The sequence below is a fragment of the Bombus bifarius genome, unplaced genomic scaffold, assembly GCF_011952205.1.
Source record: "Bombus bifarius isolate JDL3187 unplaced genomic scaffold, Bbif_JDL3187 scf7180000010271, whole genome shotgun sequence".
Lineage (NCBI taxonomy): Eukaryota > Metazoa > Arthropoda > Insecta > Hymenoptera > Apidae > Bombus > Bombus bifarius.
The window spans coordinates 3786965-3810460 of NW_022885586.1; the positions used below are offsets into that span (position 1 = coordinate 3786965).

At 39.9% G+C, this 23496-nt stretch overlaps 2 protein-coding genes across 7 annotated transcripts in view; one reads left to right on the forward strand and one right to left on the reverse strand.

Annotated features, from left to right (window-relative positions):
• Positions 1–12356, reverse strand: part of LOC117216568 (RING finger protein nhl-1) — a 56563-nt gene extending 44207 nt beyond the window's left edge. For 3 of the 6 annotated variants that reach the window (XM_033463361.1, XM_033463359.1, XM_033463358.1), the window contains exons 1-2: positions 12202–12355; positions 8873–8980 (exon numbers count right to left, since the gene is read on the reverse strand). The gene's annotated coding sequence lies outside the window, so the exon portion shown is untranslated. The other 3 variants (XR_004489386.1, XM_033463357.1, XR_004489387.1) reach the window with 2 other exon arrangements.
• Positions 1–23496, forward strand: part of LOC117216570 (cilia- and flagella-associated protein 251-like) — a 52091-nt gene that overhangs the window by 19106 nt on the left and 9489 nt on the right. Inside the window, exon 5 of the mRNA XM_033463368.1 lies at positions 21235–21302. Coding sequence (XP_033319259.1) covers positions 21235–21302 — 68 coding nt within the window. The remainder of the gene's footprint in view (positions 1–21234; positions 21303–23496) is intronic.

Genomic DNA, 23496 nt, shown 5'->3' on the forward strand with positions numbered 1-23496 from the left:
ACCCACGAGAGAAGAATGGTTCGAATAGAATGGAAAACCGTGTAATTGGTCGCGTTATTCTTCTAGCTAAGTTTCTATGGACATCGCTGTCCCGATTGCTTGCCAGGTTAAAAGATTTAAAACGATTTAAACGATAAAGGCCAGAACATGGCACGTAATTTCGGCGGTGATGTTCCTTCCAAAGTCGTGATTCCACCGACTGTGTCCCCATACGCTTCCCAGTTTCGCGCTACGTGTTTGATCAATTAATCCATTGTCCCAATTGACCAATTAACCCTTACGCTAATTGGCGATTCGCCGTGGTTTTAGGAGAATAATGGAATGAACGATACGCGTCTACAGCGATACGAGACTAGCTCGCTGAATATTCTCTCTATGATTTGTACGAAAAGCAGAACAAAGGAGAGCGAGCTTTCTGAAAGAGAATAGTAAAGAATCGAGCAAGCCATAAATCAAACCAATCTTTATCTCCTTAATTTCTGTTTAATCTTTCCTCATTAATTCGGCATGGAAGTAGCAGGTTGTCGTAGGTAACGTGGTGTCCCTACGTTGAACTTTTAAAACTTTTATCAGATATAGAAGCGATCAATAATAATGAATTCAAGAGGTTCCATTATTCTCCTCTTTTTTTTCATTGCCACACTATTTTATAGGAGAGCAATTTGAAAATTCAGTATATCGATCAATTCGACAGTAAAATCTATCTTTGACCAATGCCAATGTTTATAAAGTCAAGATGTTAGGATTTGAAGAGATATGTTTAAAAGTTCAAATAATTTCTGGCGTACAAGTTTCTGTTGTTTCAAGTTTCTTTTCTAATACAATACAGATAGAATTAAAGATTATGCTATATCTGCCTTTTATCCTGTCTTGGATATTTTTTATCAGTTAGACATTCACGAAATATCAGTTAGTATTTTATGAAAAATTTTGACATTGGCATATAGAAATGTTATTATAATCATTTCTAGATACAATTTAAAATTGTTCTTTTTTGATATAGAATATACAATTGTCTAGAAACTCGATGTTACTCGTTTTTGCAAAAATATGAAATTGCCATTTCTCGCATCAAGCCGTACAAATAATATTAATACCATCGATCGTTTAGGCTGATATCAGTTACTAAGTTAAGAATTATCAGTTAGATGGTAGTTAGTAAGATAAGATATTGGTTAAGTTAAACCAACATAACACTCATTAGCATACTTTCTTTCGTAATCACCAAGTGGTATAAAATTGGGAAAATTAAGAAGAATGGACTATCATATTTCTTCCATGTAATTTTCTTATGGAATGACGTAACATTAGATATCGCCAGAAAAAAATGATATCCTCGAATTTTCTTTCACGCCAGTCTGGCTGGCTTTTCGTACGTTTTTATCAGCGATTTACCGTGGCTGTATAAGGAGAACGAAGGAGGGTGAGCCGAGTAACTCAGGCGAAGAAAAAAAGAAAAGAAAGAAAAAATTGCGACTCGATCTATATAAGCGGGTCTCGCTAACGATCGTGACCCTATCATTACTTGTATCGCGTTGTAACGTGAACTTAGCCTCGGGCAGTTCGTTATGGATGTGCCATGTCGCTTGTCCGCCATCGAATCCCTGGAACGGTTGAATTGTAACAGCGGATAATCGTTGAATTTACGAACGCCACGGTCGTTTGCATTCGGCCCTGTCTGCTAATGAAATTTATGGTGGTCGGTTTTGTACAGTTTCGCCGTTGTGATTGGCGCAGACGCGACTTATTCTACGTTCTGTGGACTCTGTACTTCCGATATGCGGGTATTTGCATGCACGAAACTTTCGCAGAGTTTTGAAATGTCCCGTCTTGAATCGCTTCCAAAAGTTTCCGCCCCGCGAGTTTTCAGCAAAACTTCCGACGATTTAGTCTCGAATTTTCAAATCTTCAACGTTTCGATTCAAATTTTCGTGCGGTTAAATTTCAATTTCTGACGGTGTCACGTACAAATTTCCAAATTTAAAGGCGCTTTTCATCGGTGTATATGAAAGTCGGTTGCCGCGTCATATTCTTGACGCTAAATCTAAACGAATCGAATTCCCACTTTAAACTTCAGATCTTCGAATCTCCGACCAACTATAGTTCGATTCTTCCAACGGTGTGACATTCAAATTTTGAAAGAAGTCTAAACGTTCGCGTTTATTAAGTTTATCCGATTGTGTTTCCATCGGCGTACACAAAGCCAATTGGCGGCAAAATGTTCTTCAGACTAAATCCGTGTCCAACGGTGCACACAGGACTAGCTTAAATCGGCCAGCCCGCCCAAAATTGGATCACTTCACCGACAAGGGTCGAGTGGATAAGCTCTCGCAGTATTCACTCCTTTAGTGCTCTTTTAACGCTTTGCTTCTTGTTCCTTCTTCTCTTCTGTCTTCTTCCATCCCTTTCTTTTTTTCCCGCTCTCCGGCGGCACTGCACGCGTGAGAGCACCGCAAACGGCAGGGGGTTGGGCGACTGTGAAAGGGTGCATCGTGGACTAACGAGGTACAAAGTGCAGCTAGTCACGTAATAAATGTCACAGAAGAAAGAAGAGCAACTTCTCACTCGTGGCTTTGGCGACGTTGCAAAAAATCGAGATAATCACCCGGTATTATTAGAAGTGGATATTTGGCTTCTGTCGTGATTCTGTTTGCGTTCTTTATCTTCTTCTTTCTTCGATGTACCTTCTGCTCTTGTGTACTACGTAGTGTTGTTTTTAGCGCAGTATGCCGCCAATTTATATTTATTCATATTGATCGAAACTTTGCTATATGATCGGTTACGTTTAATTATTCCTTCGATCGAAATAATTCATTTTCATTCCCGTTAGAGAACCAAGTGTGCCGAGTTGATTAAACAATACGAACGACGAATATGAGATCGATTGATTAAATGTATATATGTATACGTATATATTAAAAAAAAAAAAGGACAAAGGAGCGTATCGATGGTGGAAATGAGATGCACGTTAAACGAGCAATTTAAACATGGAAAATTGTGTATGGAAAAAGATACGTTCGCTGTGGGACGGCCGGTGATAAAGCTAATTAACCGCGGTTGTAAACAGTTTATGCCAGCCAACTTAGAGATGAAACGGGCCAAACAAGCCGCACAGCCGATGAAATCGATGTGAAGCTACATGATGTCAAATTAAACAGTACGAATGGCTGGTGATGGTTTTAGCTGGTCCGGTCGAGCTGCGTTAAAATCGTATTTAATGACTCGAGCGAAAAGTGAATACCGAACGAACGCGATGTTTTGTTAAACGAATATTAAAAAAGACCATTATTTGCTTGCGATAACGAAAACCGATGATCAACGCGTGGCGTTTTATTAAAATTTTTTAATTCGATCTCCTCTTTCGTATAAACCGTGATTATGACAAAAAATTGTCATTGTGTTCTATTCTGGCGAAGGTGACGCGACTGTTTGATCTTCCTAACGTTAGAATTTTTTTACATACGAAAGATAATTCATCGTTGAAATCGAAAGACGATGCTTGACAAATTTTCTATCGGGTCGTGTAACAACAAATTTTCTTGCATTTCTTTGAAAAACCCTCAAACATCGTTACTTCCATTTAAGAGCTATTTAAACAACGACGTGTGCATTCGTTTGTTCCACTATCCCTCGCAAATGGAGAAAAGCTCTTGCTCTTTCATTCCAGGTATCTTCCTTAGTCGTATTAAAATATTTTTATTTTAATTTTGGCCGCATTTGGGAAAAGATTCATTCGATTTCGAACACATCAGGCAACGAAATATTTTGATCGTCGTTCTTGAAATAATTCTCAGATTACTGCTACAAATTATCATGGGTCAACGATAACCCAAGGTATCATTGGCTTAGCGTTCCATTCTTCGATTTCGATTTCGATGCAACGTATCGCTCCTAAGGGTAGCGCCCTACCTTTGAAAGAAACCACGACGTTTATGGAATTGTAGTAGCGTCGTAAGTACTCAGATTTCCATGACAAAGGGCGGTTATTTCAAGAAACGTAGGAAACGAAGAAATTTGAAAGTCCACTCAGCGTACGTGTCTGATTTTTGTTCGGTACATCTGCGATTTTCCTGTAGATTTATGACGCTGTTAGCTTCCTTCTCTCGATTCTTCCATTCTACTGTCCGCTTGACCGGTCAAAAATAACGTATCTATACAGCCAGTCATAAGTATCTATCCGTTACATTTATTCGATAACAAATTTATCAGCTTCAACAAATTCCATTTTATTTAATATTTTATACCGCAAGGCAGATATGCCGCTGAAACGACAGATTTACAGCGAAATAACAAGAGGATAAAAACCGACTATGTTATTGAGAAACGTAAAATAATTTGCGCGTTGTTTTATCGAGATACGAAACCTGTACAATATGAAATATAAAGCGTTATACAGCTCGGGGATACAAATCAAATTTATATAGTTTTAGAAAAAGCAGTGTCTAAAGCCGAGAATATCGGATAAGATCGATGATAATCGAGCTCGTCTTCGAAAAGAACAGCCGAGACGAGATGCTGGAAGCCGATATGAAACCGGAATAGATTTTGCCAGAAGAGACTATCTATCAAAGATTATCATCGAATTGAACGAGCAGGTACGCGAGAGGGCTTCATTTATCGACGAAGATCTCGTAATTATTAAATTCTTTAGGGGGGATTCTTTAACAATTTAAATGAGACACTGCAACTTCCTCTGGGAAGGTTTAGTTCTTCAAGTGGAGAAGGCTGCTCCGCTCTGCTAATGAAAATCGAAAGGACGCTTGGAATTAAATATTTCTGTCGGCGCTCGTTTCGCTGCTATAAGAGGGTTTACGAAAACACGCCGTTATTTAGGCAAAGCTAATTAAAGTATAATTATCCCAAAGTAATCAGCGAGTATGTTAAAGTAACGATGCTGTTCATGACAGGTAGATTTCCTTGGGGAAGAAGGAAATTGAACGAGAAACGAATTTTTCATGCGGTTTAGGGCCTTCCGAAAATATTACGGTCGTGTTGGGATAGGAAAGCAAGTCGTCGAAGATTCATCGACGGGAAACCGGAGTGTTTTTCCTTGATGAAAAATGGATTTCCATTTGTACGAATACGTCACACATGTCCACCGTAAACGCTGAATACAAGGAATCTATTTTTCTTCTGACAACGACTCCTGCTAGATCCTGTCGTGGATCAATCTAATGTTTCCCTGTTGGATAGAGATTTTTAGGGATCCAGGGGAACGTGATGTATCGTTCGGTGGATATCGTTCGGACGATGAATTTTAACGTAGTACGTTTTATTAACCTTTCGATAACGTAGGAAAATGACGGTGAATTCAGAACGATTTAGTGGATAATTGTTTTCTTCGTCGTTAAAATTTCTTGCATACTTGGTACCAGATATTTCCAATTTTTGTAAGAAATATATGTTAACGATATGACGATGTTTTATGTTCAGAATGAACAGAAATACGGTTTTTCCAAATTATGTTTTTCTCCGAAGAAGTATAAAGGTGAAAGGAATAAATGATTAGAGGAATGTACAAGCAGATAAATGGAGCATGTACGTTGTGTATTAATAGCCAACACTCGGAGCGTAGCGGATCGCGGGTCGCCATAACGTTAATAATAATCGCGTGAGATACGCTGACATTTTAGATGTTATGTTTACAGCAGTGTCCTGGTCTTCTTCGTGCTATATCGTAAAAGAGCTACCATTCCACTTCGAAAATGACTCGGAGGATCGTAACAATTTTCATAAAGAATTTAACAATCGTTATCATTTATAATATAATTGGTAAAATTAATATTACCCAGTTTAAAATTGAACAGTCGTGCGATGCATTAATTCTGAACCGACCAAGTATTACACGAGATATCGTATAACTTGAGGAGATATTAGTTTCAGCAAGGTTAATGCTATAAAAACTTACTGCTCTCCAATGTGCAATTCCTAAATTAGAGTGCCGGCAATAAAAGCTTGGAATTGAATTTCGCAGATAGTAGAGATTCGCGAAACCGTAGAAAATAATTCACGTACGAATGCAATCTTCGATCGGAATGATCAAACGAGAAGGGAAACAAACGGGTAGCATTGTTAACAAAGAGCGGAGATTCGAAAGAACCAAGAGAGAATATCGTGGTAGCGCCGTAGAAATCTAATCCGAAAGATAATTCAAAGGCGAATTTATCTCCGCGAATGGCGTGCAACCGATCATACGTGACTTTTGACGTATCGGTCCGGTTATCGGTACGAAATTTATTCTTATCGAAGAACGAATAGCTCTGGTATAAACTAGCCCGGCCAGGTCACTGGTAACGAATGTATGTACACGTGTAACGAATGTTTAAATTCGAATTGTAGATCCCTGTCGGCCGGATGACATTTGCCTTTGAAACACTGTGAATTTATACTCTTTGCCCGTTATCTCGTCCAGTCACAGCAATAGACCCATTAGTTAATTGATATAAAATATTCGTTGGGACAGACGATTTTACATGACAGTTACTTTCTCCGTTCTACGTATTCTTTGTGTTCTCTCGCTGGTCGTGAGGATTTGAATGAGGAGAAAAAGAAAAAAAAAAAAAAAAAAGGAAAAAGAACTGAAGTGGACGCGTTATCGCAAGTTGAAATTTCCATTCTAGCTAGAATTAGCGGAACGGTCATGGTTCTTGTGAAAAACGAACATTAATTAGTAAAACGAAACGTGGCACATTTAATTGCGCTAATTTGGGTGTAGATAGGTCCGCTCGAGGCGCAACTTCCTGCGTTCACTTTTTGTTAAGCCGTTTCGTTAATGGCGACTTTCAAATTCAAAAGCTTCGTTTTTCCATTTTTCCCTCTTTCGTTTCTCTTTTGACTTCTTTCTCCTTCGTTCGCTCTACGTTCCATGCTGCTTCCTGGGCGACGAACAAAAATTGCCGCGAGACCTCGTCTCATATCACCGAAGTTTTTCCACCGTCGTTCGAAACTGCGGCTCGTTGATTCGCCGAGGACGAGCGCTACTGTAAAATGATTCTCTCGTCTACGTTGGTAAAGTTTTTTTTTACAGGAGAAGGGTCGCCGCCGCCGACGATTCCCTGGAAATTACAGTTTCACGCGACGGCGGGATTTGAACGCGATACCTCGATGAAAAGAAGTAATTAGAGTTATTTCGTTTCTGAGCAGCGGATAAGAAAGGAGGCGCTTAAAACGCGAGGGAAGATTAATTAGCCGCTCATTTCGGATGAATAACTACCGTGGTAAATAGGAAAACAAATGTAGCTCAGCGAATCGAACGTTTCATTTCTCTTCTTCAAACGCGGATTAAAGCGCTCGAGTTTACAAAGTTGCATCTTGAAACGGGTCCAACTGTTACTCTGCTTCAGCTTCGAGCAACACAATAACAGCTTTCGAGTAAAACCAGAGTTTATGAATCATTTCGAAATTAAACATTTCAAACGCTTAAATTCAATCCTTCGATGGTTAAATTTAAATCACTGGATCCGAATGCCCCAATAGTCGAATCCGAACTTTCAATGGTCAAATTGAAACTTCGCAATTCCCGTTTCCAGCTACTAAATTTAAATTTCTAACGATCGCATTGAAATTTTTCAATTCAACTTTTTAATGGCCGACTTTCAAACTTTTGAATTAGCATCTCGAACATGTAGATTCAAATTTTTACATGGTTTCCGGGGATATGGAAATTTTTCAATCCTTAAATTCTACATCTTATAATTAAGATAGTTCCGACAAGGAAACAAAAAAAGTTGCCTGTCTCATTTCACATGTTCGTGAAGCAGCTTCAGGTAAAGAAACGAACAGCGTTACACGTATCGCGATATCCACGTTCGAAACTTATGGCGGAACCGACGATTTCGTAAAATCTCAAGAACGAGGCTACGACTACGTGTTGATTAATCAAACAGGGCGTGCTTGATCGGAATGTTATTTCATTGGAAATATCAGCGCGTAGGAACGGCGCTTAAACGCGCGGAAAATATTGCCAACATCGGCTTCTAAAGCGATTCATCGTTCAGCCCGTTTGAGAGAAAGCAAATTTCCTGAACACGCGATAATTGAATTCGTTTGGGAAACACCGTTTCTACCAGTCCAATTTTACAGGTTGTAGACGTGTCTGCGGCTATCCGATAATATTTTTTAACCCGACATTCGCCACTTCCAGTCAGCTGGCCAGCTCTGCCCGTGCACATTCATCGTTCCGTATTTATTCGGGCGCAGCTTTTCATTTTCACGCGAAAATTGAATCGTCTAATTGCGTGCATCAACCAGTGAACGATTAACCGTCTGTATCATTTCGTCGTCTGTTTTACTGTTTTTCTTTCCTTTCTTTTCCCTTCGATCGAAACGTTTCAAGCGTAGGCAAGAGAAGAAAAGCGAAAACGGTGGCGAGAATTTAATACTTTAAAGAATCATAAGCCTCTCGGACGAAGATTGATTGGGCCTAGATTCATTTATTCGCCCGCCTCGTCTTAATAACTCGGCGAAAGCAGCTGCTATACCATTATCCTGGCAAACTTTCGGACGTTCCTTTTGCTTTGAGAAACGGCCGTTGATAAGGATCTAACGCGAGATTAGAGTTGTAACGAAGGCTCATCAATAATCTCGGCTGAATTTCCATGGCATCGATCATCGGGACGAAGCGAAATTTTCACGGCAAACAGTATCGCGAATCTGAAATTCACCGTTCCGTTCTAATAAAAATGTCGGTAAAATTCCACTTTAGTTAGGTAAATGTTTTTCTAGCCGTCAATCCCTGTTTTATTGAATTTTTAATTCACAATCATTCGGGCAAACTAGGCTGCAGGGTTATGGATTGCAAAACAAGCATAACGTACATGTAACGTGTGGTTAGCGTTTCGAGAATCGATCGAGAAATAGGAGAAGAGCTTACCTGGTAGACTGTGACCGCCTTATGGCGGCTTCTTCCGGTTGGGGGCCCTCTCTATGGGGGCCCCAAGTGGTCACACCCGTCGTTCACCAATATCCGGCGCTGTGACAGCTAGAAATCAAATCACCACTGTTAAACGAGTCGTCGCGCGAACACGGAACTATGATCACGTAACCACCAATTCGACACGCGATACAATCGGGAAACCGTGGTCATTCTGTTTGTTCTCTCCCCCTCCTACCCATACTATATGTTGTGTTTTAACCATAAACAAATATTTCGACGATTCGGCGGAAACTAGTGAAACGAGAGGTAAATATAAGTTGAAGCGTTAGGTAGAATGATTCGAGTAAGTGGATCGTATCAGTATGCGGCCAGGCGGGCGACCAGTTTTAAGTAGATGAGACGCATTCTTGGTCAGACGCGATTGAACGTTAATCCATTAAGGACTTGTCAATCTCATTTGTTTGTCTAATCATAAAGCTTCAAAAATTCTTTCAATATTTCTTTCATTATTATCTCTTCTTCCGGATGGAGTTTACAATTTTACGAAGTGTTCTAAGGATTTTATGATTAACTATTTCCCGTTTAATTTATACAATTCCTTTCTGTGTTTCGAATTTGTGCAGCGGAATTTTTCAATGCATCTATTTGTTTCATAGATTTTTCGTATCTTGCCAAAACAGTAATTTACGCTTTCTGCATAAACTTCAGTAACGTTTGTAAAATATACTATTTTGTCCGTTTGATCCTGAATGGGCTGGATCAAAGCCTTTCACAACGATCGTATCCAGCGGATATTTCCGAATACCCGTATGATTCCTGCAACGAAATAAAAGTGCCTTCCACTCGGGAAGTATCTGGCGCAGAAATCATTTTGCCAATGAATTACCGATAATTCAGGAATCAGCAATTTCCTTGGCGAAAGAGCGGGAAGAACAGTCGCCACGTGGGGATGATCTCATCCCCCTTCATGCTCCAACTTTAATCGCGCCTCGCTCTCTTAACCTGGACGATCCTGTTACACCACACTCACCCAACATTCCAACATATATTTTTAATCGTAGTTTCTCTCTTTCTCTCTCCCCCTCCCTCTCGCTCTCTTTCCTAATTATTCGAAGCGCCAACACGAAGAGACACGCGTCGACACGGTTTCCCAATTTAAATCGCACGCCGGATCGATTGCGTCTCGCGAGATCTTCGGCACGGCCGTTCGGAAAAAGACACGGCGAAACGTTGGAACGACGAAGAGGAGCGACGTGGAAGGAGTTTGTGGAGAAATAGAAAAAAGGAAAATGGACGAAGGGAGGTTTAGGGTGGGTGAATGGGCGGCCGCGGCACGGAAGAAAAAGCAGAAAATGAAAGGTCGTGTCGCGACGCTTGATGAGGATCTTTTCCTCGTTGCCACGGCGGTCGTGGAGAGCGTGGAAAAACTGTAGCGAGAACGAAGCGAGTAATTGGACACCGGCCGGCCATATTAGAGCACGGAGAGACAGACGAAGATAGTGGGATCGAAGGACGGGACGTGAGAAACGCGGAGAAGGAATAGAAGCTGCGCGAACGCGGAGCAACGAAGAGAAGGGAAACCGGACGGATAGAGCGAGAGAATGATAGAAGGGTGGGTTAAAAAAGCGGAAAAAAAGAAAGGCGAATCGGATAGAAAAACGACGAAGAGGGAAACGGTTGGTCTAACAGGGGTTGGGCTCGTGGAAAAAAGAAAAGAGAGACGAGACGAGAAAAAAAAAAGAAACTGGCGAACGATCGTGGTACGTGAAAAGCGGCTGAGAACGAGGATAAATCGCAATTAAGCGCACATCGGGCCACGGATGAAAACTAAGTCGATCGTGATGTCGTTAAGTTGGTCAGAGAGAAGCGATACAGAAAAAGGGAAGAGTTATCTGCTGCGCTGAGCGGAAAGCTTGCTCGTGGAAACGAGCAGTATGGAGTTTTTTAACGGCGTAGAAAGATGAGAAAACGAAGAGGCAGAGACGTGGACGAGAGATCACGGCGGTGATGGGAAAACCGTTCCAGTGTCTCGAATCCGGTGGTAAAAAGATCGAGAAAACTGAAGTTCTTCTCGCGGTGATGAAAGCCTCGAGTTTTCTCTATCCGAGGATCCATTTCTAAAAGAGTCTATCGAGTGTCTGCCACCAGGGAGAATATACACATAAATGAAAAAGGAAACGTTAATAAGCCGTCTCCAGAGACAACGAGGGAAGGGAAAGATGTTGTAAAATAATAAACAGCCCGGGGCAAGGGACACGCTATGAAACGGTTTAGAGCTTGGAAAGTCGAAACTTGAAATACTACGAAAACCCCTCGGGTACAGAGGAGAAAGTCCCGACTTTCGATACGTTCGAAATCCCCGAGATTTCCCAGGCTTCCCGGTCCCGTGCGTCTCCTGTGGGATTCGTTAAAGGGAGTAGGGCCGCAGCGCGTAAACTCATCACCACCGTGCACCTTTCACCGCTTTCACTCTCTTTCTCTCGCGCTTTCTTCTCCTCGCGTTTGCACGATTCGCGTGGCAAGGCGTGAGGCGCGCGGGCAAGCGTTTCCACGCCAATGGTAGCGCGTGAACGAGCGTGCGCGCTGGGCGAGCGTGTGCATCGCCGGCGCTGTACCGTTTTAGTAACGGAGCGCACCGGTGCGCACCGGTGTGCATTATCTAACACTTAAAATTAGACGGCCGATGGCGACGGCGAAAAGAGATCCTCTCTCGCGTCCGAGCCTCGGGTCCAATCGCGGATTCGTCGGTTTCTCGCGTAAGCACCAGCTGGTGTAGGATATCCTGGCCGGAAGACGGAACTAACGTCGCGATGCACACGAGTACGAGAATCGAATTCTTCACTCTCGGCACTTGATTCGCATTTGATGCAATACGATACGATATCACACGTGATATACTTGACTGAAATTTCTCTTTCTCCAGTCTCTTTCTCTCTTTTCCTTGCTCCACTCTCTTTCTCTCTCTTTTCTTCTCCTTTTTCCAATTTCATTCAAATATTTCTCTTTATTTCTTTTTTTTTTGTTTTACGATCAGTTGGTTGCCCGGTTACGCTTCTTTCGTTTAATCAACAGTGTCTGGAGTAAAGAAGGCTACAACAGTATCAGTAGCAGGCACTTTGCAGAAACTAGGACACCAAGAGATGAGATAATGATACGCGACTAGGTTTCCACGGCACTGTGTGTATACAGACGCGTGTGTCTAGCGATATTCCGTTGCCACGCTTTTCTCGTCACCGTTGTTTCGCGCAGGTACGAACAGTGTGTAGTGTTATCGTATTGATGAGGGGGTGATAAGGTGCCCGATTACGAAGTTATACGAGACGCACCGCGTTCGTCCGGGCCGGTTGGCCGCCCGTCTTAGAGTGAATGTCTTATTAGTTATTTCTGGCTAGCTACTTCGCCGCTCTGTTCCGCCGCCACCTCTTCCTCCCTCTTCGTCGTCTTTTCTTGATCCTCTGCCCGAGCGTTCGCACCCCTCCACCTGCTCCCGTTACTTCGTCCATGCCTCTACGGGCTACGTCGAGTTGAACACCGTCGATCCCCGTGCACGCCATTGGCGAGGTCCTCTTCTCAGTCATCTTTGCCCCCTGTGCTGGTCACTTCGCCGTCGAGGGCACTTTTTTCTCCAACACCGTCCTTGAACTTCGACCACCCACGATTGTTTTCAACCTCACCGTGGCATTTCGAAATTTGCATTCCATCCTCGCGACCATCGTGGATAAAAATGGATCGTTTGGTTGAGACCGAATCGCGTTTCGAAAGTGCGACCAGCGTCTCGTACTTGGCTTCCTCGTGTCGTTCGTTTGACTACGATTTCGCTTTTGTCGATAAATACATTTATTTTTATTTTTTTTTTATTTTTTAGTGACGAATAACGATCGTTCCGTGGAATTGTTCGTAATTAACGGTGATGTCTCTGGACTCGTGTTTGTTGTTAATTTTTGTGGACACGGCGATGTTCGAATACTGGTCTTGGTAATAAGTTCAGGACCAAACGAAGTAGTAGCAACCCACCTGGTGCCAACGTTGCGTTAACGTAACATTTTATTCGCAGCTGTTTTCAATTAATTTAGACCCGTGTACTTGTGCAACGGCAACAAGTTCGGTATTAAGGGAATGAAATTTTACAATTTACTAGTTGGCTGATTATCTGATTTAACTTAAAGTTGTAAAATTCTAACTTGTTGGTTTGCCGATAATATCAGTTTGTTGATCGGTAAATAATTGTCAGAAAAAGCCATTTTCCTCTCTGCGATCTTTATAAAACGGTGAACGCGGTCGATTAGCCGGAAATCATCGAGAACCCTTGTTCTTCAACCTCGTCACTCGTGCACCTTCGACTTCATTAAGCTTCGAGCAGTTCCCGCGATTTTAAGATCATTTTTTTTTCTCCCTTCTTCGAAGCCAATTCCATTGTCCAACTATTCTTCCTTCGGTGGAAAGAAAATTTGCTGGAAGTAAATCGCGACAAACACAACTGCAACTTTCGCTCGATTAAAGTTCCCAAGATTTATCGCGTCTTTGGAGATAAGCCCGATCTTTTAATATCCTCTGTGTCAGTCGCTGGGCCATTTAGAATGGAGAGAAGTTTTCGTTTCAACCGCGCCTCTTTTTCGTCGTTTTAACCTTCCTTTCTCACTGATATATCCCGTCGTAGCGATGTTTTCTTCCAAATACAGACATTCTATCTCACGTAGAAGGCCAGTAGCGAGAGGCAAAGAGAGACGACAGAATCGTTAAAGCGACCGTAATCTATTGCCACCAACGAAGAAAGGACTTAAAGATGACAAAGTGGGTACTCGCGACTTATAGGACCTACTAACGATCCTAACATATCCATGATCTTCATCCTTTCAAAACCACGTTGTAATAGATGACGGAATATCACACCGCCTTTCCACGAAACTAGTTTCCCTTACACACACTGCCAAGTGTAACCTACTCTTTACACGTTTAAGCTACACTGATTAACTAAAACTAACGGCTAAATGATTAATCCGAGACGTAATCGCCGTTGACTGTCGATCAATAAACGAATCAAAATTGATTTGATATAGACTTACAAGCTGACAGAAACTATACAGAAACTATACAGAGGCGTAATTCTCGTGCGAGTTTTAGTCGAATCTATTTTCAATTGTCCCGACGAATCTCGACGAGTGAAACTCGTCCAAATGAACACGTAAACTATCGTCGTATTTGAACATTCGATACGATCCACCTAAAATCACCTGGCGATTCACACTTCGGGAATCTATGCTTCGATTTTCCATCCAACTTTTTCTATCTTGTCTAACCGACAAACGTTATAGCTGTTTATCTTTCAAGGAGAAATACTTGGCGATCTTTTCCTGTTGGTCAGAACGATTGCATAACTTGTGTAATTCATCGAACGGCGACGCAACAGACGCGGCAGGCTCGCGGTTTTGTTTTCAGCGAGCTGGCCACCAGCGATGAAATATCGACGGTCTGCTCTTGACTTTGTTTCGAGGCTGACACGACGATCTATCTTCCGATTCGATACGATACACCGATACCAGCGACGCCCGCAACGTTCCGCGTCGCGTATAGTTTGCGGTCTCTCGCCGAACGCATCGCGTCCTGTTCAAATGACAGAATCGTAATTAAATGTTGAATTATTATCGATTCGACAGCCACGCCATTAGTCCGAATTGTCACGAAATTCCGTGTCGCGTTCGGTTTACTGTCGTCGGTTAAATATCAACGACGAAACAGCCAACTGAAATTTCGTTTCCGTTATGAAAACCTAGAAACGTTTTCGATCGCGAAATTGGCGCTCGATATTTTGGCCTGGCGTTGCTGTGCATCGGACCCCGTTATCCCGCATGTTGAAACGTAATTTTAAAACGTTTATTCCGTTATAGACCGCGCCGGATGAGAGATTTCACGGATCGTTTTTTGGAGCTTCTGAGTCACAAATGTACAACCATTCTGTCTAAAAATAAAACTAACCGTTAGATGATCAGCAGAGAGATACAATCTTGGTGTGCCGCTTCTAATTTTAGGGAGAAAACACGCGATAGAGATTAACAAAGTTGATCTAGTCATCTTAAGAAACTTTCAACTGAATAAACATGATGTGTGTTTGCATGTTCTTTGCGTGCTCTTTGCATGTTGATACTGTATTTGAATTCGCTTTCTGGCAGTCGATTGTATAATGACGCAAAGTCGTGTAACATTGATCTTGGCATTTGGGATTGTCTCGGAAATTCGAGTCGTTTAAGGAAAGCAAAATTTCTTCTTTATTATCGCGATAGAAAAATCTACGGGGATATTTGAACATTTCCTATGGGAAACTTTTATGAATACGTTATGTGCGTTATAGGAAACTTTGAAAAAATCCATTAGCACTATAACGAGGACACGGACGTCGTGATTATATTGGTAACATTTAAAGTTAATCTGAAGATATATTATGAAATATCTTTTAAGTTAAGAATCTTCAGACACGAATACCTTAAAGCTTTTATATGAAGAATAAAAAAACGCACTTTTTTATACAAAAAATATACAAGATCAATATATAAGAATACCGATGAGTTTGGAATGTTGTAAAAAAAATGACCTCGAGAAAAAATTCTTTCCGCTATATATCAGAAGATTTTTTCGGAAATTCCACCTTTCATAACGTGAGAATCTAGTGTTTAAATTTCTATCCAATTATTTGCCACGATGCTGATAAATCAATTTTTATTAATCGATATTTCCGCCACTGTTTAATCCATGCCACGATATCGAGGACGAAGCAAAGCAAAAGGAAATTTAGTCGAGACCGAAATAATTTCCTGGCCACTTAACGGGATTACTGTTGCAATTTCAAGATGAAGTCCCGCTTGTGTGGCTCATTAGTTGTCTACTCGTATGCTACGATAAATAAACGAACTCAACGTGACTCACCAGAGAAATGCTCTGCGGGGAAAATTTTCTAACGTTTCCAGTCATCCTCTCGTCTATCCCAGAAACCAAGTTTCATTAGAGATGTTAATTTCATAAAAAAGTAGAAGATACAAATCTGTAGATTTCTCTTTTCTTTTTGATATTATGACGAATTTTTTGAAGTTATTTTTTCATCGTTTATTCCCACTGAATTTTATTATCGTCCACCTTCGTATATAAATCACGCGAATTTTGCATTAGAAATTCCAGTCGGGAATAATTTATACGTTATATGCAGTTGGGATAAAAATTCGCTGTGGCGTGACATTCAATTTATCATCGACAAGGAAATATTCATTCCGACTCGGAATTTCAGTGTACCGCAATTTCCGCGTGTGATACTTGCGACCGAAAGCAGTCTATTCTGTAAGCTCGTTGGTTAGAGCTTCACTTTTGTAGTTAACTTTCGGAATATCTGCTTTTACAACGATTCGATATAAAATATTTACAAGGATTAATGGAATATGACGTATGAACGTGACAGGGGAAAAATTTGATTTTTTTCTTTCAATGTTGGTTGTCGAGGAAAAAGGTGAATTTTAATAAAAGGAGGATCAAAATTAATTATGTCAAATTATCGCAATATTTTAAAAATTATGAGCAGGATGGAAAAACATATATATTTGACAGTATAAATTCTGGTAATACGTGATTGATTAACGACGTAGCGAATTGAGATTTACAGGCAAAAAGCTCGTCCAAGCTCGAGAAACTAACGAGCCTTTTATTATTCTATTAAGAAATTTAATTTTCCCCTCTCTGGTAAAAAAAAAAAAGAAAAAAATACTAAAATGTCAAAATGTGAAATGTCACTGAAGTGCGTAATGACGAAAAACATTTTTCGTTAATATCGTGTGGAACACAATGTGAAAAAGAAACGTAAAGTACAGGGGGGAAAAAGAATGGGATTGATCGTTCGATGGTGGAGCGATTTGTAAAGCGCTGCAGCTAATTTCACGTCATCATTCTGCCACGATATCGATCGATGCCGAATACTGTGCCGATAAATCACCTTTTGCCCCGAGAATTCTCAGTCGTGAGTTTTATCGTCTATTCGTCTGTCGTCGTTGAAACGGCGAAATGAACCCGTGGACCACACGTTCCCTCGTTTTAGCAAATTTACCAAACTGATTTTCTCGCGTTCCGCACGGAAAATTCAGCGGAAAGAGATTCAGGGATTTTTCTCGGAAAAACCCGATCGTCGACCCTTTCACCGTTACTAGAAATGAGAAGCGACAGGAGAGGGAGATCACGCGAAGCTATGAAATTAGACTATCCGAAATAAACTTACGGTCGTCTTACTTCGTGCAGAATAATAATAATAAAACAAAAACAAAAAAAAAAAATACAATTTTCTTAAATCTTTCGAAATGGCAGATAAGATATTCTACTTTCTAAGGAAGGTGAAACATTGATCAAGTTACATGACCTAAACGAAGACTCTTTCGATTCAACGAGCCGCAATTATACCGACGATCTCATCGCGAATCCACCTTACATCGTCCTTGCCATACTCATTTACGATTCCCGATCGATAATCGTTCGTCTGTTTAACCAACAATTCCTGCATTCGCTCACGATGCGCATCGAGGTGTTTTTCATTCTTCGAGGGTGTAGAAGAATGATAGGAAAATACATCCTGGCCGGCATCTTCTCGGAATTCTTTCGAAAATTGCATTTTTTCACGCGAGGAAAAAATTCCCCGGCTCCAGGCCAGCGATAGTTCTACGTGGAATTCCTTGGCTGGAGAAAGGAAAGATAAAAAAAAAAAAGAAGAAAAAATGAGAAAAACGGGGGAAAAATAGAGGGAAAGAGGCGTTGGAATGTTCGATGCTTTTTCTCGCGGTCGAAGGCGCCAGTTGCAGTTTAACATTATCGGGGTTTCAGTCGGTTCCTGTATTTTGGGAATTCTGCAAATTTACGACTGTCGAGAGGAAGCCGGCGGATTAATATCGCCAACTAATTTCACGGGAGTATCGATTGCGCGTGGGTCAAGAGAAGGGAGGCGCGATGGGAAAGTTAATTATTCGTATTTGCGTTGCCGCCGCCGCGTACTATCTTCTTTAGAGAGTTTGTAACTTTTATTAAAAGAATAACAACTTTTAATAATCGTCCGAGGTAAGGACATGATCGAGCGATGCCCGTTCTCTCTGCGCGCAACATTCGTTAGCCAAAGGATAATTAATGAAGCGCCCTCGCCGTTACTTGCCGCTTACGCGTATTAACTGAAAGTTAAACTCTCTCGATTTATTTCAATTGGATGAAGTTGCAGCGCGTTTTGATACACTTGAAGAACTAGCTTTAGATTTCGTGTATCTAGTTTCCTGTTCAACGCCATTAATTATCATGTTTCTTTTTTTTTCTCATTGAATAATACAGTGGAAAAGAAGTCAGGTACGCTTTTGATTCTCCGAATCTGATATCGCTTCGTGTGATTGTAAACAGGTGAATTTTAATGTATGATATTACATGATAATACGTCGAAGGATTTTTATATTTGCCGCAATATTTGCGCGAGATGGTCGGGAAACATCCCAATTGTCACGGCCCTGGCAGCTATTTTTGCTATCGTCCGCGTGATATTTATAACAACAGACTTATTTCACCGTCGACACGACTCCTATCTGTCGTGGTGCTACGGACCCTTGCGTTCACGTTGAAAACACGCCGCCACCTCGTAATCGTTCCAACCACTTTTTTCCCCCTTTTCTTCCAGGTGAAAAGTTTTCTTGATAACGCAACCATCTTGAGAATACGATAAATGTTAAAGCGGCTGATTCCATTGAGTATGGAAGTTTATTATCGTAATGTCCGATTGTTTAAACACATTTGCCATCTCCGCGAAATATATTCTCATTTTTATGTGTATGTTCAAATTTGTTTGAAATTTTACCAATATAATTACCATAATGGAGACTCGTAACGATGCTAATGGTTTAAAATATTTCGCATAATGAACCATTATGAATATACCATATTCATAAAAATGTACAAGCTTTTGAGCCTGTACGTATTGCTGTTATTTTTATAGTTTAAAGCAGAAAAGTAGGGAAAAAGTAGGGGAAAAAATGTCGGTCGCTTTGAGCCACGGATGCCTGGTTAATTATTGTAACAGCCTGCTTTCAAAAGCGGCTGATTAATCTTGTCTCGCCGCCGAATCATCGTTATGTCGTGTTGTTAATTACTATCGAGTTACTCATATCTCTGCCATGACAGAGTTATGTAATTAACAGCGAATGACACGCGCTATCCATATTTTTCACTCGCGTCCTACTACATTCTGCATCGTTCTTCCGATTACTACAACTCCATTTTTTAGTTTTAATATCGTTTCCTAAGGTCGTGACGAGATTTATGTATCTATTTTACGATCAGAACAGATTAATATCGTCGAAGAACAGACGCTGGTACGACGATAAATTAACAATCGGGCAGTTTATCGAGCGCGAGTTCGTTTATGGAGAATCGAGAACCATCTTTCATCTTATGTGCACGCGTAAACCAGCAAAATAATGTTTACCGTGATTTTTGCTGACTTTTAGAACGGAGTTCATGATTATTCGGATACTTTGGTTGATATGTGACGATAATATGAAAATTTTATCAGGATACGTAAGTTAGTGGTTAATTCATTACTACTAGAAAAAGCGATACTGAGTATTCTAATGAAACGTGTAGACTTAACAAATAAATTTAATTATCTGTGAAAAAAACATGGTCCTAACACGAGGTATTACCGCATATTATCGCATATTAATTTTTAAAAATCTATTTAATTGCATGAGAATATTGCATATTAGAATATTTTACATTATACGTAGCTATGATAACAATAAAGTCCTTGCAGTTTTGTCAATTAACAAAATATTTCCATAAGAATCTTAAACTATTACGTAAGATTAAACGCTTGCAAACGTCGATTTTGTCATTTCATATCGGCTTTTAAAAGTCAATTTCTGTTATGTGATTATTTCTGTCGTGACATTACGATAATTTCAAAGAATAAATCCTTGCAGTTCGATCCATCCAGTTATCCATAATTTTCTATCTGTCAAAATATTGATTGAAAAAATAAATAAATCTGCTGATAATATTAATGTTAATATTAATGTATATTCATCGATTATACGAGCTATTATTTCAGCTAACCGCTTTGCTGCTGTGTTTGACTCACGTATGCATGGAAAGGGTAATGTGCGGTGTCCCATATACGTATCAGACATTACCTCACTATCTCGTCGTTCTCGCTAGCATAATGCCGCAATCATTGTCCGTTCTTTGCCACGAATTCGATGAAAATTCATTAACGTGGATATTTGCGAACAAACGTCCGCGTAATCGAGATGTTCTCCAGCTCGGTTCATTAATTTTATAACGTTGAATAGCCTGGCGACTTAACGACTAACCAGTTTTATGGAACAAGATTATCACGTTGTGCGTCACTAAACTTCTTTCTATCAATTTGTCTTTCTCGTTGGAAAAATAACCGTGTTTACTTTAATTAAAGTGGATAACACTATGTCGTGTTAAATACTTCTGAAGATCCTAATTCAATTTACGAGAATCGAAAACTAAATTAAACCTCGCTTTCTTCTCCTTTTCGACGAGACAGATAAATATTCTAGAGCCTTTCGTTTTTCCCCGACAGACTCTAATTGTATTTAAAGCGAATCATTTCCAAATTAGTTTGATAATTAAATATACGTATCGATATTTTTCTTCGTTACTATTGTTATCAGATTAAATCACGCCGTATATGCGAGTTTTTTTCTTTAAGAGAAACGACGATTGTGATGCCGTAAAATAACTAACTCGTTAACAAAAACAAATCTCCTCGGTCTATCGTAGAATGCGTTACTATCTGAAACATCGTCGCACAAATACGACAGAGGATTCGATACAATTTTTTGCATTTTTTCTCCATACACACTGTGTATTTTTATGCGTTACGTATACGCCGTATATTTTTGCAGGTTCGCAAAACATGAAAAAATATATCGAATCTTGTAAATTTTTCCTTACGATATTCAGAGGGTGGAAAGGCTTGACGAGGGTGATATTTGTCACGAACATCAACTGTTTTAGAACGTGGTTACAGGAATCGTTGGTCATTCGTTTGGAAACTTAGTTCCCTAGTTTCTCCTGCGTCTCTCGGTCATTAATAACACACATCACGAATTGGCAGGCCAATGATCATTAATCTAGCGGCAATCCGCGATACCGAATGCAATGCTATACCAGTTACACTGAGACTGGAGTGTCCCATAAACTTGATCGTTCCACCGAAAATCGTTTTGACCAATCGTCCGATTGTCACGGCTATATTTCGTTGCTTTATGGTTAATCAAACCCCCTTGGAACATTCACGGAGCACATGGGAAATGATCGTTCTCGTTTTTCAGAAAGAGGATCAGGATCAGGAATTGCCACCGGACGAGGCGAAGGACATTCGAAAAACCAAGTCGGATCTGTAAGTTTACCATGGAAAATTCTATTTTTTTTTTTTTCGTAACACCTACGCGAACAAATTTACATTTTTCTTTGTTTAGATTTCTCGTTTATTAGAGAAGGCGTGCGTAAATATAAACAGTCCACGTATAAATCGCGTTTACTTTGGTTTAGTTTCGTCTCGTGCGTTCAGCGACTCACAGAAAGTTGTTATATAAAACGTTTCGAAACTTCAGTGGTGCTATAACGAGACACGACTGCCACCATTATAATTGAAAAATTTGAAAAGAATCCGAGAATGTATATAAAAGTTACAAGATATTTAATGGAAATCCACATATATTTCGCAGAGATTACAAGAGTGTTTAAATAATCTTTAATATTCAATGGAGCCATTTGTAACGCTTGTTCTATGTCTAAAGTGGCTATTTATGTCGTACAATAAATTTTTATTGAACATATGTTTTCAGTGTCTTTTGCAATTTCTATTTCAGATTAAGATTTCAGATCAAATTTCGTCACAAATAAATATAATTACGACAGACGTGTCTCGTTACGGCGTCAGTGAAATTTCAAAGCGTATCGTACAGCACACGTGATATATTCGTAAAAGCGATCGAGCACTTTCGTAAGCTAGCCGAGAAATGTGGAAATTGAGGGCCTAGAAAAATACCAGCAAGAGGAAAGTGGCGTTTGTGCGTGCTACTCGTGAATCCGATCTCGAAATAGTTTCATGATCGCTGAACCGTAATTTTAGTCTAAAGTGTAGGTTGTATGACGCAAATCGAAGCTGTTAGGAGAAACAGGAAATCGTCGCGGGCATTTGCCGATTCTTTCTAATTACAGAACGTACGAACATCTTTCTACGTTGTTACGCTGAGTAAACTTGTGCAATGTTTTATCTAACCTAATTTGACCAACTTTATCCGCGAACGTTTCATTTATTTAGCTTGAATCAGTGTGACGAACAATCTATTCGATGATAAGATGCGAGTTCGTTCATAACACTTTCCACTTTTTAAGTATTCTGCATTCTTAAGAGCAACGCTATAAATAGGATCGTTTCTATTTTTGAAATGTAGTTATTCTCATCTGTTGACGTCATCGGTGCGTTAATATTCTTACCTGCTCCGTCATTTGACGTTTCATCAAGTCATATTCATCGCTTAATTTTATTCGACCTTGCTAACGAGATTAACGAAAACCTTTTGTGGAAAAGGAAATCTTGCTTCTCTGGATCTTTCCTCTGTTGGTGTTATCTTGCTTCTAGTAGAAATAATTCCTGCAACTGGAAAGTTTTCTTGCCATTAAAAGCGATGGAAATTCATTTGAACGAAGAATTATAAATTCGTGTTTCGGAATTACTCGTTTCACTTTCTAACTATAAAATTAATCCAATTAATTAATAGCTCGCAATAGCGGGCGCGTGTGTGTGACATTATTCTAAAGGTACGTCAAATTAATAATTCCCGATCGATATATTATATAATAGCTTCTTTTAGCAGGGTCTTTTTATTTAATTCTAATGAAACAGATTTTTATGTTCTACGTCGAGAAATTCGTGCATTCCCTTGGAAATTAAAATTCAGCTTTATTCCCGTGCTATTCTTTTGCCTTAATTAATTTTTCTCCCATTTTGTTATACTATTGATTTTATCAATCAATTCTAAAAATTGACCGTATTCAACTGTTTTATTCAGAATATTCCATTCTTCAGTAAAAGCAGTTGATAATATGAAATTTCCTTTTAATCGGCAAATAAACTTATAGCTGGATTTAATATCGGCATTTTTAGCAACAAATATAATACATACATGTGTACAATTTTATATAATTTATCGGCAATGATTTAAGGCTTTGGACATTAAAGATTAAGAACGCGATAAATAATCGTATTGTGGGAGAAGAGCACGATTTGTTCGTTTGACGCAAACTTCGCTATGTTTGAAGCAAACGTCCTGTATACGAACTTTCCACACAGTTCGCACTGGCTTCGCTGTTTGCACAATTCTTTGGACTTGGTCCTCGAACTGCTATTTATTGCCACTGTGTAATCCGGACACCTCAAGCTAAGGGACACTTTTTCCCTCTTAGAACAAATCTAAAAAGTTTCGCAATATCTCGCTAACACAAATTTATTTGTTTGACCCTCGATTTGCGTCATGCCCTTTCCAATTATTTTTCCAATTATTCGATAAATATTATTCAATTGATGA